This window comes from Perissodus microlepis, chromosome 7 (assembly GCF_051167445.1).
Source record: "Perissodus microlepis isolate ML-2025 ecotype Zambia chromosome 7, ASM5116744v1, whole genome shotgun sequence".
In the NCBI taxonomy this organism is placed as follows: Eukaryota; Metazoa; Chordata; class Actinopteri; order Cichliformes; family Cichlidae; genus Perissodus; species Perissodus microlepis.
Window position 1 is genome coordinate 8,073,813 of NC_140467.1, and position 19,222 is coordinate 8,093,034.

At 42.2% G+C, this 19,222-nt stretch overlaps 1 protein-coding gene across 2 annotated transcripts in view; it reads left to right on the top strand.

The window, feature by feature from the left end:
- magi2b (membrane associated guanylate kinase, WW and PDZ domain containing 2b) overlaps positions 1–19,222 on the top strand; it is an 88,924-nt gene that overhangs the window by 19,912 nt on the left and 49,790 nt on the right. For both annotated transcript variants that reach the window (XM_084933123.1, XM_084933124.1), the window contains exon 2: positions 6,482–6,598. In XM_084933123.1, coding sequence (XP_084789249.1) covers positions 6,482–6,598 — 117 coding nt within the window. The remainder of the gene's footprint in view (positions 1–6,481; positions 6,599–19,222) is intronic.

The window sequence follows — 19,222 nt, forward strand, 5'->3', positions numbered from 1 at the left end:
AAATAGAACAGAGAATATTGATAATACCATGTATGGATTCACGTGTGCAGTGGTGCAAAGTCCAAAGACTTTCAACAAATAAAGAAATGATGGGTAACTGTTACCATGTATGGGAAGCTGACAGTGGGTATAATTATATATATTACATGTATTACATAACTGTTTACTAATATATCAGTATATAGTTATGTAATGTTAATATTAGTGGGTGTATACACATGGACCAGTCTTTTTTTCATAATTACATTAATACATTAATGTAGAAATGCATCTTCTGCAGCATTATAAGGGACACACACAATAATACATCATAGTAATGATTAAACTGTGTTTAATCTGAAATTCTGAGCAAACCTGAAGCTACCTAAATAGTTTAACTTTGAGGTTGCATTAATATATTAGTTAGTTAGCTTATGTCAAGTAAGTCCACATCTCTTTAAAAAGCATTTAGCAAAAAGAGGTATTGTTCATGAAAAATATCAGATTTACGTCCAGCTATGAAAGAAAGTAATCTCTGTGACCTGTGGTACGCTCTACGTTACAGTATGAGGTAAATCTGAGTCTTTTTCTGGTTTCACTAAAGAATATCTGCCTTCTGATTTTTCTGTAAGCTTGTGGTTTGCATACTTCACTAAAAAGTAGCTGTTGCCTGGAGGAAGACGGCTTATAAAAATGAATAAATGTTGTTTAAGTGTGACCTTAAGGTGCTGAGGGAATCGTGGGCAGGGTTTGCAGTTCATCTATAAGCCTCCGTGACAGAAGTTGTAGTACTCTCAGTTCCACAAAGCCACAGAAAGGTGGTTTTTGCTTTGTTTTTTTAGTAACTAAGATAAGAGAGATTGGATGGACATTTTGACTAGTGTTGACAAACATGACTAAGTGTATATATTCAGTGACATCTGGGAACTGAATGTGTGGGTACAGAGCTAAGCTATATATAATTAGGAAAATCTTACTTATGAATAAATTGCACTTTTAAAGATTTTAGACTGTGAGAGAAAATGTTCCATCTCACAAGGTCTTCTATCAGGAAAAATGTGACCTTCCTCAGAGAGAGACTAAAAACCTCAGCAGCTGTCCGTAGCACTGGTGAGGTGATGTCAGGCATCCTTGTTTCCGTGAACTGCCGGAATTGAAATCAAAACGAGCCCGTGGCCTCTGGAATTGGTTGTTCCAGTGTTTACGTCAGTAATTAGTGGAGGAACAGAGCCTTAGGTTTTGCTGTAGCCTGCTGAGCATTTATTGATCCCCAATTAAATCTTTTTAAGCTTTCATCATATATAAACAACGGCATAAATCACTACAAATGAAATACTGTTACTACAGAGGTTGGTACAAGTTTAATAAATCATTAATGTCAGTGAACTTAGCTTAATTAACAGTTGTTCCAACTTGGAAATGAGATGAGCAGAGGATATACATTCTTCAATATAAAATATTACTGAAATAACAGGAAGTGATTTTTTTTTTTTTTTTTCAATTTGGAGGCTTGGGGAGAGCACATTTAACAGCACGCTAAGGTGCTGACTGATATACTTTTAGATCTTTATATGTGTGGGAACTCATAGAACAGTTAATATTTTAGCTGTGTACTAAGACATTCACCTTATAGTCACACGATGAATACACTAAAGAAAAATGATGCAACAACTATCGAGCCATTATAGTTATTTATTGTCCCAATCCTCTGTACTTGGGGCCTCGCGTGTTATCACGCAGGCTATCATGACAGGTAAACGGTTTAGAGCTGTTTCCAAGTATGTTGTGTACATTTGGTATCACTGCGCTCAAAGGAGCTGTCAGTACAAATGAAAAAAGGCCATCCTGAGGCAGCAAAAACAAAGAAAATCTTCAAAGGGATAACAGAAATATTAGGAAGGGCAAAATCAACAGTTTTGATACAAGAACGCTTGTGAGCTTAGAAACATGGGGAAAAAAAGCTTGGACTTAAAGTAAAGAGCATTGTGAGTGGTCATAATCATGACAGGAAACTTAGTGTTATCAGAACAGGCAGCCAATTTAGGAACACTCCATTAGGAAGGCTTATAATTATCCAGATCTATGATGAAGACTTCACAAAAAGAAATACAGAGGGATCACCACAAGATGCAAATGTGTTCAAAGAAGAAAAAGATAAGATTAGAAATTGCCAAAAACAAAAAAACAGCCAGTAAGATAACTGTGGAGAAGAAAGTGTGGAGAAGGCTTTGACAGGTTCTGATCCTGAAGCGTACTACATTTAAAAAAGTACAGCAGAGGCGGTATGATGCAGTATGATGCATGGATCAACATCGCTTCTTTGGCACTGGGTCACGACTCACATTTACACAAGTACATTTTTTGAAGTGAACAGAGTTTCACTTTGTGCAAAGTTCGGGCAAATGCAGCAAACTTCACTGGAGGACACTTGAGAGTACAGAAAGGCAATGACCTGAAACATAATGTGAATGCAGCTCAGGAGTTTTTGAAGGTCTGAAAGTGGAATATTCTGCATTGACCAGGTCAGTGACCTGATCTCAACCTGATCTTGCTGCATTTCACTTGCTTAAAAAAAAGAAAAAAGATCCACAAACAACAGCTGCAGCAGTGACCTGGCAAACCCATTTTTCTGCTGCTGTCCGTGGATTACAGACATCAGATAGTCAAGTTTTAACATTTCTGCCTTTATTTATTACGATGTAAAACTTTCAAGTTACATTTTAGACCCTGAAAATAGTTTTTCCTTCCCACTTCCTTAATAGGGGGGTCATCTGATTGTTTAGACCCTCTTTACCTTACACTATTAAGCACCTTGAGGTGACTGCTGTTGTGATGTGGCACTATATAAATCAAATTGAATTGAATTAATGTTACAAACTGTCTTCCTGGTTCAGTATTTTGACAGTTGCATAGTCCTCTTGTTGTCAGATTTGATTGCATATTCATATCCTTAAAGTATAGCTGTTGACAGATTTGTTTACTTTTTTAAAATGCATTTGCAGTGGCAGCCTTGCTTTGATCAGTAAAGACGTTGTATTGTAGGACAGAACATTTGATGGTCTTTCATTTGAACACAGATATGTGAAGGTGGTGTTTTTTTTCATGTGAAGACACTTATTTAGGCATGTAGAATTAGAAATATTGACGTTTAAACACTGAACAAGCTCTCTAATTTGGGTGTGTGGCGTTAGGTAAATCAACAGCTGTGCGGACAGATCTGGTTCTTTTGTGTTGCTAAGCAACAAAGACATTAGATTATCTGATGTATGTGGCCAACTATCTATACGTCTCTGTGTGTAAAACTGAATTCTGCTCGATTTTCAGGGTTTCTTTAGTAAAACGTGAAGCTGTCTGCATGGTTAAACATGCAGTTGATTCTGTGGATCCAAGTAGCTTGCTAAATACTCAGCTGGAGCCATTTAGCTCACCCAGCAGTAGCAGAAGAGACACATTTTAACGAGATATTGAGCATAGGAATTAAGCAGACAAGCCCTTGTGGAATATTTAAGGGCACTAGTGATTATGAATAAAATGGACAGTAAATTTAGTGCTCTGTATGGTAAACTGGGAGTGATTTTGGACTCGTCTAATCACATAATGAGGCGAAGGCTGCTGTGGTGGAGGTAGTGCCAGCAGCTCCACCAGTAGCGGCAGATGTGGGCAGAAGGGAGGAATTTGTTTAAATGAACCTTTGTGTTTAAATGTTTGTGCGTGATTTTGGGGATCATGTAAAAGAGAGTCGATGGGCAGCGTGAGTCTGTGTAGTCCTGCGCTGATTGCTGTCTGCCTTGATTGATGGTGTTGATTGATTGTGCCGTCGTCCTTTCTACCCCGCTTTCATGCTGCCGTTTTTGGAAATCTAGAAAAACTGCCTTTCCCAGAATTATTTTCTGCTTTGTTGAAGCAGACAGGCACCAAACGAGTTCACTGTGATGTTTACAGCATCAAGTTTAACTCTGAGACTGGTAAATTTGTTCTGTTTGAACAGTCACACCAATAAAGCTTCTTCAAATACACCCCTCCTCCACAGTCAGCTGTGCCTCGAGCCAAGCGCTCATATCACGAGCGTGTGTTTCTGTGTTGGTGTTTGTTTACGTCTCGTGTTTTGACCAAACCTTGCTCAAGACGGCGCTCGAGGCATCTTCTGCAGCTGTGAGCTCATCAGCCCTCCGTGTGTGGATGAGTGAGTGTAACCTCACTGTGACATATGCTGCTGCTGCTGCTGCTGCTGCGCGTCACAGTATTTCTCTCTAGTCTAGGCTACTTTGACACAAGGTCAAACAGAGAGAGCATCTGGTGGATGGGAGATGGAGAGTATTTAAGGAACGTCGGGGAGCATCTGGGTGTGCTCATACACGGAAAACAATAGCGACACACACTCTACAAATGCTTTCACATGCATAAACATTTATCTGATACTACCACGTACTGTCTCTCTCAGTCTTTTGGAGACACACACACACACACACACACACACACACACACACACACACACACACACACACACACACACACACACACACACACAAAACACACACACACCAGTGCAGTAATAGCAGCAGCAGATAGGGGCTGCTGCAGGATTGTCGAAGTCATCCGGCCAATCCGCTGGTAGGTTTTTGTGGAGCCCGGCTTCACACTGGTACATCTTTTCCTCTTTTTTTCCTCCCGACGGTCGTCGTCTCTCGCCATCTATCCGTGTCATTTTACATCTCCCATCCCCCCCGTCCTTATCTTCTTCCCTGGGATTAAAATTGGCTGCAGCTGGTTACTGCTGTGTGCTGGAGCAGCAGTGGAGAAGCAGAGGCAGGAGGCGAGAGAGTGTGGTTTCACCAAGGCGGCAGAAGATGTGCGGTGGATGGTTGCAAGGCTAGAGGACGCCTGGGAGGACAGGCTGTCTTTGGATGTATACCTGTAGAGAAAGGACCGCTTATATCAACATCTGGGCCAGGTACTGATGAGGTGCCCGGCTTGCACAGCTCTTTCTCTCGGATGTCTTTCTCTCTCTGAGCATGTATCGGTGTGTATGTAGAGATATATGTATCCTGGTGTCTGTGCATGTCAGAGATATGGCCTATGCATGAATGCATAGCTGCGTGACATCATGGTAAACCCATCTAGAACAATCACTGTCTAGTAGTAATGCCAATCAAGATTTCATCCTGTCTTCCATCTATTCCTTTGTTTTCCTCTCCTCTCCTCATTTCCCTTCCTTTCCTATCCTCTCCTCCTCTCCTCTCTCCTCTCCTCTCACCTCGCTCTTTTCTATTTGTGAAGCATTTCATGGTGCTTCGTGGCCTTGCAAAAATGGTGTCAGTTTACATAAGATGCTAGACTAAAAGGGTTGATCATTTGAGAATTACAGTGTCACCTGTGTCAGGGCCGTGTATGCATGGTTCCAATGTAAAGAGTTTCCTATGAAAGGCAGACACTGCCTGAATCTTAACTGGTATCCTGAACGCTGTCAACTCCATTTGGCAGGAGGTCACTAGAGTATGCATGAGTGAGGAGGCATTTTTGTCATTTGTAAATGCATGGCATGTAACCTCAACCCTCCCGCTGTCGGATGTGATGGTTTTGCATATCGAATGCTGTGTGGAAAATAAGTTCCCCTCCTCTCATCCTCCTGGGCTTCTTTGGTTTCAGATGAAGGGAGGAGAAACTATTCATGGACATTATCACTCACACACACACACACACACACACACACACACACACACACACTATATGCCGCATAGATATGTTGGCCTGCTCCTTAGCCTTTTGCCCTTATTTTGTTTGTCATTTACTTTTCTTTGTTTCAGCTCAGTGACATAATGAAAAGGATGAAAGCGCAAACAGCATGTAATCATCAGAGACAGAGAGGGAGAAATGAGGAGGTTTGAGCTTCTGTCCTCTGTAGCCTTTGTCACCCAACCTGCTGACACCGCACATTTAACCCCAAGGGGATCACTGGTTTACACAATTGCTCTAGTAGCCTTTGCTGTTTTGCTTTGTTGTGAAAATCATTGCAAGCCATTTTTTTTCTCATGACACTACAAAATTGTGTTTTCTTCTCTCCCCCCCCCCCCTTTAACAGGCCGTTTTCTCTTTTATTGCTCCTCAAGGAAGTTTTATACTGTTAAAATATTGCTCAGGGTTTCTCTTTGCTAACAGCTTTGACAGTCTGTGCATTCTGTATTGGTGCGCTTCAGCTTTTTGTTGGAAAATATTAAAGAAAATTACTCAAACATGAAGATGAAGAGCTTCTGAAGTAGCTGATATTCATGCATTGATGCTTTGTGTCATTTTAAACTTTCAGTTTTCCGTAACGGGTTTAAAGTTGTGTGTCCTTTTTTGTTTAATAACTGGTGCTTGTTCTTCCACTGCAGTGGAAATCCTTTTGGTGGTTTTTGAAACAGTCTGACTTGGATCAAAAGAAAAATGTCCTTTGCCAGTTTGTGTGTGTTGTCATCAAGCTCTGACCTCTCTCTCTCTCTCTCTTACTCGTTTTGTGTTTTAGGGGGGGTGGTTGACAAGGATTTGCGGCACTACCTCAACCTGCGCTTCTCCAAGGGCTCAGTGGACCACGACCACCAGCAAATCATCAGAGACAACCTCTACCTCCGCACTGTTCCCTGTGAGTCCACATCACCCTTTATCGCTCCTCTCTTCCACCCTCTGGCCTCCATCACTGCTGCACTCCTCTTCTTTTTCTTTTTTTACTCTTCTTTGATCTCATCCTCTCTGCTGCCTCACTGTATGTCTGTAATCGTCTCTTTCATTCTCTAGCACCATTTCTTGGATATCATTGTCAACCCTCCTCCACCAGCTAACACACCTTGTCTTTCTCTCCGCTTGCCCTCGAGATGTTACCCTCTTATTTTACACACACACTCATTCTCTCTGTCTCTCATCGTCTATCGCTCCTTCTCTTCCCTCAGTCGTCCGGCTGCCGAGCTTTCAGCCTGAGGTTTCCACGGCAACCACCCTCTTGTCTTGAGGCTTGCGTTGTGGTGATGCCCTGCCCCCCCTTTAGCACATGCTAGACATGCACAACATACACAGATTTCTTTCTGTGTGTGATGAATTTTACATGCTGACCAAATGAGATGTTACATGTGAATGTTTTTTTTTTTGTCGGGGTTTTTTTTGGTTCTTTTGTGGGTTGTTGTCTTTTTTGTTTCCCCGGCACGTATGCCTTTGGCCTGTTGGGCGGCGATGTCATTGTGTGATTAATATTGAGGGGATGCAGGGCCCAGCAGGATCTTCCTGTGTCAATACAGGCAGCAGCTCATGAATCAGGCCTGATGCTCGAGTCTGCAGACTGCATGCAGCGTGTGGATCAGCTCGCTTTGCATGCATGTTTGGTGAAGGGTTTTGCACTCATCTGACATGTTTCATTATCTTCTGTTAATAGGCCAATTCATAGTGCAGATTCTGGTACAGACGCATGAGGAAACAGAGCTCGGCTTGACGTCAGTGATGGGTGTTTTTGTACTGGCTGCTTCTACTATACTAGATGTCCTCTCTGCCGGTGTGTTGAGCTGCTGACACAGAAGTGATTGTTTAATACGGTCCCACAGCTGCACAGTTCCTGAGCCTCTCTCTCTCACTATCACTCTATCACTCTCTTTTTTTTCTCCTCTTTTTCCCGCCGTCTTCATCTTCTGCTTTCACTCTCTCTCATGTTTCCCCTGCTCCCCTCCCACCCTCCTCTGCCTCTTTGATTTCTTTTGGTCACCACCTCACTTCATCACATTTTCTCTCCCTTTCAATTTTAACTCCAGGCGGCCTCTCCTTCTCCTTCTCCTTCCCTCTGCCTCTCCGTTCCTCTTTCTTTCTCAGACTGTTGGCTGTGTAATAGTGCAGTGAAGGCAGACTGACAGGGTGACGACAGAGGTGGTGTGGACTGGCTAAGCTTCAACACTTCTGCCCTATTGAGGCTGAAGGGCAGCACGTGTCTGTTTTGGTGGTTTTGTCGCCACATTGCAATTATAGTCTCCTTCCAGGGCTTTATGGGAACGGAAAGATGCTCATTCTGCGTGATGTGTTTGAGCAGTAATGACATCCCCATAATTAACTGCCTATCACTTAACAAAGCTGATACAGTGAAATGAAGATTATAGAAATTCCAACTCATAGACCTCCTGCACAGCCGCTTTGAATCATCATATGCTGATTATTTAAATGTCATTAAAATGCAGTTGTAATACTGCAGGAATCCCCCAAATTTATTTTAATGGTGAGCACTTTGTACTACTTACGCTGTCTCATATACACTAATCAGCCACAACGCTGAAACCAGTGACGGGTGAAGTGAATAACATTGGCTTTAATATCAGTGGCAGCTGTCAAAGGGCAGGCTGATGAACTATCACTTTGTGAAGTTGGTGCGCTGGAAGCAGGAGAAATGGTCGGGCATTAGGATTGGAGTGACTTTGAAAGTTTCCAAAGTATGATGGTTAGAGGAGCGGGTCAGAGCACCTCAGTAGGGAAGTGTTGTGTGGTGTTCCCTGTATGCAGGTGTTAGTACCTGCAGAAGCAGTCCAACATAGGACAGGCAGTGAACCGGTGAGAGGGTCATGGGCTCACAAATTGCTGATTGAAGGGCATCAGAGGGGCACTTCTGTAGCCGGTGCAGCATGCATGCCATGTCCTGAAAGCTGAAGTCCTTACTGCAGCAGCCTCGGTTCGCCTCAGGTCATTTGCTGCGTGACATTCAACCCCTCTCCCCCCTTACTTTTTACTGTCTTATCAAATTAAGGCATATTTTCTCCACTATCTCTCTTTTTTTAAAAAAAAAAAAAAAATAGGGGAACACAAAATTTAGAGGGAGCTGTGGGCATATTCCCATCTTTCCAAGTTGTGATCAGAACCGGACAGCAGAGCAGTTAAGGAAGGTGTTCTGATGGTCTGATGATGTGTTTGAGCACAAGCTGGCAGAGACAGTTTGATGCTCTAGGTAGCAATTTGCTGGGTAATCTTGGGTCCTGTCATTCATGTGGAAGCTTTTGTACCTACGTAAACATTTTTTGTTTTGTTTGGTTTTTTTCCTGATGGCAGCGGCCATCTCTTTCAACAGGATAAAGCCACACTGCTGTCCTCCTCAAATCCCTGCTGTAATTTCTGGAATGCGTTCAACCTTCTGTTGACCTGGCCTTGAGGCCCCTCTCTTCACCTGCGCAGGACTTAAATGACCTGCTGCTTATGTCATAAACCTCAGAGGGTTTTTTTTTGAGTTCATGCCTCACCAGAGCTGTTCAAGGAGACCTACAAAATATTTGAAAGGTGGTATTAGTGTGGCTGATCAGTGTATAGTCAACGCACGATTTCCTGGCAGTCTGAGACTCGCATAAGCAGGCGTTGCTCAGCCGTCAGTGACACAGCATCAGAAGGGCCAAAAACAAGGTTGATGGTCCTGAGTGCTGCACTGCTCGTGCCCTGTGGGCTGTTTGTTGTTGTGGTTTGGAGCGTTATAAAATCAGTGTTTTTTCTCCCTTGTCTGCAGCGCTCTGACCACGCTGTCAGTGCCGGTCTGTCAGCTTGACGAGCAGACGCCACTCTGCATCACAACACGCTGTCAAGGACGTGGGAGGAGGTGTGTCTGTCTGTGTGTGCGTGTGTGTTTGCGTGCGTGTGTTCATACAGCTAGAAGACTCACATGCTGACATCAACTACTGCATCCTGTTACATCATTCCGCTCAAGGATTGTCCATTCTTTCAGCAAAAATAATGAAATGAACATACTCGTTTACTCTCGGTCATTAATAACCGTATACAGATGCTGTATTGTGGCCTGCAGCCTATTGTGTTTGTGTCTTCTGTTTTGTTTGCTTGTGGATTTTTACTTATTTCAGGTTTATTTTGCACATGCGTTCACGCTTCAGCAGGCACACAAATGGTAGCAGGACGAGCACTTCAAGGACATGTGCATATTTTTTACTAGGACAGGCAATAACAGTCACTGAAGACTGAGAAAGCTTAAAAAAATAAGAGTAAACAAGATTTTAAGTGACACAGTAACTGGTAAAAGTGTCAGGCAGTAGAAACAATAATGGCAGAAAAGGAGATTTTTGGACGTGAAGGTAGTAAAACTTGAGAGAGGTATCCCACATTTCAGGTTGAACCATTTGATGAGCTTGCTGCTGTTTGACAGTCTAACTTCTCAAGCCTTTTGAGCTTTTGAAAATTTCCAGCGCTATTTTATTTTATTTTACAGGGCTACGTTGACCACTTCAGAGCCTGAGCTCCTGTCGGAGCGCCTGCTGTTAGGAATTTAGAGAAGAGTTTAAAATGGTTTTGCTCTCAGCATATTAGCAATGTGAGTGCCTCTTTGATACAACTGCAGATGAGAGCGTAAGACGGGGAAAATTTTCTAAAGGAGTGAAAACATCTGGAAAATACAAGAGAAGAGGAAGGAGAGAGGTGGGGGTACAGTAAATTGAGGGAGCGAGGGGGGGTGAAGGTGATGGATGTGGACACGAGCAAAAAGGCTCTGCGAGAAGATGGAAAATGGGGAGAAGAGGAGGTAAAGAGGAGGAGATCAGCAGGGGAGAGAGGGGAGGGGAGAAGGCAGCGGCAGAAGATGGAAAGTGAGAAACAAGAGTCGATGCAAGTGGATGTTAAGAGGATGGAGGGTAGAGATGTGGGGAGAAGGTCGGACGTGCAAGGAATGAGGGTAGAGGGAGATATGAGGGAGCCTCGTAAGTAATACCCAGGAGAACCATCTTCTTTCCTCCACTCTGCTCAGAGGCATCAGTAAAAGGCTCTATAAATAGCTTGAACAGTGAGCAGCACATTCCTCAACTCAGATAGCCTATAAATACATGCAGCTTCTGTCACTTTACATCCACTGTTCTGGACACATGCTCCCCTGCAGCTTCCGACAGGGAATCCTCCTCAGACTGCAGAGGAGGAGCAGATAAAGATGTTGAGCTGAACAGGGCCAAGATGCTTCAGATGGTGATGGTGATAGGGGTGACGGATGTCTGATAATGATCACGGTGATGTGGGAAATTTGTGGAAGATGAAAGACACCTTCTCACCCTAATGCATGCAGCAGATCTTAATACACACTCGTTGTAATGCACACCATTCAGTGTTTGGTCATAGTACGCAGGAAGTGATATAGCACATGAAATAAAAATGCAGTAGTGTGCAAAAGAGCCACCGCTCATTGCTTTAGATTTTGCTGGGAGGATTGGAAATAGGTGCAGTGATTTAAACATTTTAAGAAACAACATGGAAATACAGCATTTAAAGCAAGCAGCTTAAAAGTCAGTATTTGATATGACCATCTTTGTTCTCCCTCAAAGCCTCTTATAAACTCTCTTAGACAAGATTTTTGTAATTCAAGTAGGAATATTTCTCCAGTTGTCTGTTAAGGATGCTGCTTTAATAATGTTAAGGTCCAGGTTCTGGGAATGTGTTTTCTATCCAGGTATGGGATCGTTGTCACGATATGGTGGACGCTCCCTCGTGACCTTCCTTCTCATTTTGGTGACAGTTTGACCCAAAATTTTTAAGTGTGAATTAATCACTCCATAAGACCTGTTGTAACAGATTTTTGGTCCAGTTCTTGTTTAATTTAGAATGTCTCAGCATTTGCTCCCTGTTTCTTTGGCCTCCACTTTTCCAGTGAGAGCATTTCTAATGAGTCTTCAGTGAATGAACTGAAGGTGCAGATCTCCCAGGTTCTGTCTGTCCCCCCCATTTCTTAAAGACATGAAGATACTGCCCACCGGCTGTAGTTTCCTCAGATTTTAGGAGGACAAAGTGTACACCATGGTAAGATATGTTTTCATATATATGCTTTGTCTCTAGCACAAATGTTACGGTCGCCGGGCCAATGGCTAAAATGAGTTAAATAGGAACTCTAAATGAGCACTCAAAGCATTTTTTAACACAACCTCCATTCACCAAATAGCACACACATTCATAAAAGCACTTTTTCTATACCTAAGTGCCTTCTCCACACATGCAGTGACACCACGATGGGGGCGAATCAGGGTTCAGTATCTTGCCCAAGATTTCTTCAACATGTTGACAGGAGGATCCGGGAAGCGAACCACTGACCTTTCGATCAGTAGACAGCCGCTCTACCTCCTGAGGCGCCCGAAAGAAAATCTTTGGAAAGACCTTCATAAAGCCTGGAAAGCTATTCCTCAAGACCATGTTAAAAAATAATTACAAAAGCTTCTGACCTCTTGGAAGCAAAAAAAAAATATATATATAAGCAATTAGGAAGTGAATCAAGACTTTTGCACAGTGCTGTAGTTAAATACAGCTGTTTTAAGAAAAGCTGTTTAAAACTACTCATCTTGTGTTACGTAGCTCCAGCACTGTCCTTCATTTTACTTTTTCCCCTTTTTAACTGTTTGCACACTACTGAGTGTATTTGCAGTGAAGGCACTGAAGAAAGCTAAAGTGCTTTAGTGCTAAGAAGAGCCTCAGAAAAGCTTGGCAACACTTACAAGGATGGTTAAAAATTAAAATCGGTCACCAGTGTGTGTACGACTGCACAGTGTGCGTCTACCAGCTGAAGCCTCATATTGTAGTTTTCTCTGCTTTCCTCACAGTCATTGGTACACTCACGCTTCCGCAACCTTTTGGCTCAGACAGCATGCTTTCCAATGTGGCGATGTGTCGAAGTTGGATTTGAATTCATTATCCTGTTGATAATGTGCAGCCAGATGAACAGCACCTATAAATACACAGGAACAAATTCTGCACCTCTAAATGAACACTCAGTCCATTCATCTGAAACGATTTGCTCGGGAAGGGGAGCTGTCGCTACCGTTATCTACCAAATTCTCCCACTTCCATATGTGTTTGATTTTTAATTTTTTTTATTTCCCTCATTTAATTTGAACGACTGAAGAGAAATCTGTGATTTCTGCATCCAGAAATTTGTTCTAAAATTTAATCACGAAGAGGTTTGCGGTTGGAACGCATTCGTTTTACTTATCAAGAGTTAAATCCTGCTTATAGATTGCTGATTAAATCACACTCATATTTACAAATATGAATGTGAATGGGCCTCAGTTCTAATTTAGCACTGTGGCTGATGATGAGGCAGAGGGGGAGGAAGAGGAGTGATGACAGTTATTTCAGGATGTTTGTCATGATGATAATGGCAAAGTTCAGCGAAGTGATAAAGATAAAATTAATTTCTCGTGTGTCGATCTGCGGGAGAATGATTTGCTCATATGTGCACAAAACGCACTGTACTTATGCGTGAGTGTGCATTTGTGGGGTTTCTTTGTACACTGTTGCATTGATTATTCTGTTTGTGTCTTGAGATTTAATAGGCTGGTTTAATAAATGAATCATGGGAGTTTTACATGCCATTCTCTGTTAAGGTTTTGTGTGTTTTTTGACTCTTTATATATATGTGTGTGTGTGTGTGTGTGTGTGTGTGTGTGTGTGTGTGTGTGTGTGTGTGTGTGTGTGTGTTTATTAATCCTTTATTTATCCAGGTAAAAAATCTCATTGAGATTAAAAATCTCATTTCCAAGAGAGACCTGGCATCATGGCAACAAAAGTCACATACCACATAGGTATATAACATTTAAAACAAATACAATATCCCATACAAACATGTGTAAAAATATACAATAACAGTGTGTGTGCATATGTGAGAGAGAGAGAAAGGGGGGGAGAATACATCATCCCTCAGGGACTCGCTCCTTAAAGGGGTGATTTGCCTGCTGGCTTGCTCTTGTTAAAGAGCTGGCTGACATGCTTTGATGTGGTTCTGTGCTCCCTGCAGTGTGATTGGCACACTGGATTAATGTTGTTCCACAGATGAAAGAAACTGCGAGTGAACGATATGAATTTTATGAAATGAAAATGGTAAATATTGAAGATGATTAATGAACTGGTTATGTTTGCAAAGTGTTTTCCATGTTAAGCTCTGGACAGGTGTCGTCTTACCTCCTTTTTCCCTCTCCTCAGTGTGATCCTCTCACTCAGCAGCTAATCACAAAATGAGTTTTCCTGTTTGTTGGTTTGTTTCTTTGTTTTTGTGGAAGCGTTTTATATTTATGTTCCCGTCTCCACTCCACCACTGTTGCTTTCTCTCTGTGGTAGTTTAAAGATGTGCGTGATAAGCTTGGCTCATTCTGTGATGGTCATCGCACACTTACGCCTCAGTGAGTTCACGTGTTTTACACTGGTTAACCTTTACTTTTTGCCATAAGCATACTCACTGGCCACTTTATTAGGTGCATCTTGCTGGTACTTTTGCTTTGACAGTTTAATTATTTGAGGCATTGAGTCAGCAAGGTGTTTGAAACTTTCCTCCTTTAGTCCATATTTACATGACAGGATCACACAGTTCCTGCAGATTTGTTGGCTGCTCATCCATCATGTGAATCTCTTGTTCTACCAAATCCCAAAGGTGCTCTAATGGATTGGGATCTGTTGACTGTGAAAGCCATTTGAGTACAATGAGCTCATTGTCATGCTAGAGAAATCAGATGGCCTGAATTTTGTGACACGGTGCCTTTTCCTGCTGGGTGCAGGCATCAGAAGGGATGTGGTCAGCAACAGTTCAGGTAGGCGGTGGCATTAAAACGATGCTAAGTTAATACTAAGTGCACCAACAAGATATACTCCACACCATTGCACAACCAGCACCCTGATCCATTGATGCAAGGCAGGGTAGATCTATGCTTTCATGTTGTTGATAGCTAATTCTGACCCTAACATCAGAATGTCACAGCAGAAATTGAGAATAAACAATTTTCTTTTCTGTTGTTCAGTTTTGGTGAGATTGTGCAGTTTCCTTTGTCTTAGTTAACACGAGTGACACCCGGTGTGATCTCCTGCTGCTGTTGCCCATTTGCTCGAGGTAGGATGTGTGTTCAGAGATGCTCTTCTGCATACCTTGTTTGTCATAAGTGTCATTCTGATGCTCAGTTTGAACTTCAGCAGATCATCTTGATCATGTCTGCGTGCCTGATTTGCTGCCATGTGATTAGCCGATTAAATATTCCTATTAACACACAGTTGAACAGGTGTACCTAACAAAGTGGCCAGTGAGTATACCATACACCGCCTCTGTGTGAGGATTATGCTACCCCCCGCTTTCATCCTTCGTCATTCAGATCTGCAGACTAATAAAGGTGCTTTTCAGCCTGTCGCGGTTGATTTCCATCACCGCAGGCAATTCCTCGGTGCAAGGGTAATTTCTCAATGTCACGCAGACACCGACTCCGCCAGACGCTGATACATCTAGCAAGCAGTTGTCTTTGCAGCAGCCTCTGGATCTGACAGACAGACTTATGGAAGGAGCTCCACACCTGCTGCAGTGTTTAATCTGAATGCACACTGCCAGGTATCATTTAAAGAAGGGGTTTAATTGACTGCCTGCTTTAGTTTACGGAGGAATTTTGAGTTCCCTAGAAAACCATATTTTGTCTCAGTCATCTGCTCTTTCTGATGGAGTAACTGACAGATGCATTGTGATAGTCTTGGGTTTTAATGACAAGCTTAAAACACACAGAATTTCATTTCATTTTTATGTCCAAACATAGAAAATATGTCAAGCTGAAGGAAAAAAACACATAGAAAAATACTTTAAGGTGTGTTTTGGTGGTATGCAGAGAGTTGCTGAGATTAGAGCTGATTTGAGTTTAACTTATTTGTTTGGTGTCAATATAAGAGCATGTTTGTGTTCAGTACATTACCAGATCCCTTTAATAGGAAAGTTTTGCCCCATGGTATAGTCTCCAGGATCTTATTTTAAAACCCCTTCTAAATGAACACACGTGAGCAATCCAAAGATCCAGAGTTTGAACCTACTGTGGCTTTTTTTCTGCGTGGAGTTTATCTTCTGCCTGCTTATCTGTTAAGGTTATTGGTGACTCTGAACTGGCCGTTAATGTGAGTGTGAATGGTTGGTTGTCTCTCTGTGCTAGCCCTGCAAGAGACTGGTGGCCTGTCTGGGGTGTATCCAACCTCTCGCCATATCACAGCCTGGAAAGGCTCCAGCCACTCCCACCCCCACCCAATGCTGAATAAGATAAGCGATGGTGACCACTGAGCAATAGCCACATTAAACAATCAAATATTGTTAAAAAAACAACCTTTAATATCTTCACAAGTATTACTATATACAATGAAAGGTCTCTGAAAACATTCTTCTTATTGATGCTGTTACGTCTTTGCTACACAACAGTGAGTAGAGTAAGTAGACATGTCTGCCAACAAGCAGTTAAAACTGCCGTGGTCCTGTACCGCCGGCAGTTGTCAGTGCAGCATTTGCTTGTGGGCCAGGGACAAGACAATCGAATCGTTGGTGTTTCCCTCCTATAAAGTCTCTGGCATTATTCTGATTGCAAAGACACTTTCCTCTAATAGGAAAAAAAAAATAGATAGAAAATTATCGAATCTACTCAGAAATGACATTTCATTTAACCCGGACTGCTTTAAAAGGGAAAGAACACGCATAAAATATTATTTTGATAATGCTACATGTGAATGATTATTTACAGCATGAACACACTGACATTTTTTCCAATACATTAGCGAATAACTGCACCAATTATTCAGATGGTTGATAAGTCAAGGCTGCAAAAACGGCAGACATTAGCTGGTTTTAGAGCATTTTCTGATGTTTTTATGTCCCGTTAACAATAAAAAAAATCTTCATAAGAAAAAATGCAAAATAGTCAATCATATGAAAAACGAGCAACACAGTCTCCAAGTGACTCGGCGAGTTTATAATTTGTGCATCCAAATGTTAAAAAGTCAACACGTACAGATAAATAATCACATAAAAAAAAAATCTGGAATAAGTCAGTTAACCGGCTAACGTCCCATCGTTTGATTAAAGATGCTGTTAAGGCTCTTTGACATTTTCAGTGCTTGGTGCAAGAGACAGGATTATTTTTTTATTGATAAACGATTTATTTAATACGTTGCTCGACATCAGTAATGATGCAACCTTCCTGAAACTGCCAGGTAACGGAATAGTTCACCATTTTAAAGAATTACTGTTAATCACTTTCCAGCACCGAACGGGTCGACATGACTGATGCAGCTTCATGAGCAAGTCAGTGTAATTTAGAATACGTCAAGCCAATTTATCACTGTGTTTGGTCAACATCTGTCTTCTTCAATCTGCTGTACAGCTGAGAGAATCAGATAATAATAACATAAAAAATATTAAAAGAATACAAGTAAGAAAACAAATGTCAGGTTTAAAAGCTCCAAAATAAATCGGTTTTTCTGGGAGTTTTAAAAATATCTGGAGAAATCCAGATGTGAAAAGCAATTTTTTTTTCTGTTATTTAGGAGCAAATACAGTAAAGGTCTGATATCCAGATGTTGGTTCTGCACCTCAGAGCAACTCAAAGCATCTGCTTAGCAGACCTCGGTGATCTAGTGGAAAGAGATATGGGGCCACTATCCCGTGTAATGACTTAAAAAAACAATATCAAATCTTAAACTGATTGGGAGTTGATGTAGGAGACTGTGGACCCGAGCAGCTGCGGTCGACAAAGAAAGACAGACTGACACCTGAATGAAAAAAAAACTATTACAATAGTCAAGCTGAGACGAAATGAAAGCATCTCTAACCTTTTCAAAGTCTCTAAAGGAAGAGAAATGGCTTCAACTTCACAAGTACCAAAGCTGAACTAAGTTAGCTTTGACAGCAATATTTGTTCATAAAAAGTGAGCGTTGTCAAAAGATCACTCCCAGGTTCTTGGTATCCCAGAAGTCTGGAACAATATAACTTCAGTTTTCTCAGTCTATCCATTTCCCTGTTTTCCTGGGCCTGTAACCTATCCTAGCTGTCACAGGGTGAGAAGCAGGGTACACCTCGCACAGGTCACCAGTCTGTTCACACTCATATTCACACCTACTGCACGGTCACTTTTATAATCACCAATTAACCTTTGGGAGGAAGTCAGAATTCACAAAGACATGGAAGGACCCCAGGTGGGGTTTCAACCCAGTACCTTCTTGCTGTGAGGCAACAGTGCTAACCACCACACCACTGTGCCATTCCTGTTTTGTGGTGGTTTGAAATGTCTTTTCGTTTCTCCCAATGTCTTCGGTAAGGAAATAAGGAAACATCAAGGATAAACAGCCGGCCTAACAACAGATCCACCTACTGCACATCCAAAGCTCAATAATTCTGCTTGTTTTAACCTTTATACAGCCTTAAATGTGAAGTGAGATGTCCATATTATGGAGATCCTCTCTTTTTAAGAGCCAAGAATGGAGCAGAATCTGTTTGAAACTGAGCGTTTGGAGCTGTGTGAAGCCGGAGCTTCTGGATCATAGGGATAATGTATAAATGCACAGCCCTCATTATTTGAAGCTTTCTCCACTGCAACAGTATATATGTGACAGGAAATAAGGAAAAGCTTAGAAAGTCCACCTTAAATTTGGTTTGTCTGTAGCAGAGTGAGCAGTGAGTCTTACACCTGTCTCTCTCGCTGTCTCACTGCTGATTGCAGCTAGACTGAAATGTGGAGCAGAGCATCCTTCTGCCCGGAGAGAGATTTACACTGAGACAAGTCTCCTAGTCCTCCCAGCCTGCAGTTCCCTTCAGAGTAAAACCTGTCTGCTCAAACAACAGGTAAATTACTCCGAGGTAACCAGATGTGAGCTCTGGGTAGCCATGCTGCAAAAGTAATTGATTGATGAAGTAAGAGCTGGCGACGAGCACACACCTGCAGCGGTGCAGAGCAGAAAAGGATCAAACCGAAGACCTCTGACACTGTGACTAGTAAAACGGCTCCACATGCAAAGCGGTGTGTCATACCTGACATAAATATTATTTATGAACAGCTCGTGTAGATATTGCTGCTTGTTACCATGGTGAGTCTGTGTTGCCAAGTACTGACGTGTTGTCGTGAGAGCATACGCTCCTGTCAGTGTTGCCATGTTGTGTCGCTGCATCTGTAGCCCAGGCTTTGTAGTGTAAATAAGGATGCTTGTGTGTGTGTGTGTGTGTGTGTGCTCGATCATACCTCTTCTATAGACCTGCTGTCACACTTCACATCTGTCAACCGGGAAGAAGAAGACGGAAGGAGGAGAGTGAATGAAAGAGAAGACCAAAGTGTTAGACGGAGCCTGAAGAAGAGACGAGAGGAGTGGAGAATAATGAAGGGAAAGAGGAGCGGATTAAAAAAGACAGGGAGGGAGTAATGGGGACAGAGATCAGCTATAGTGGAACGAAGAGCGACGAGGTAAATTGGAACAAGAATCAGGAGAAAGGATGGACGGATGGATGGATGTGTA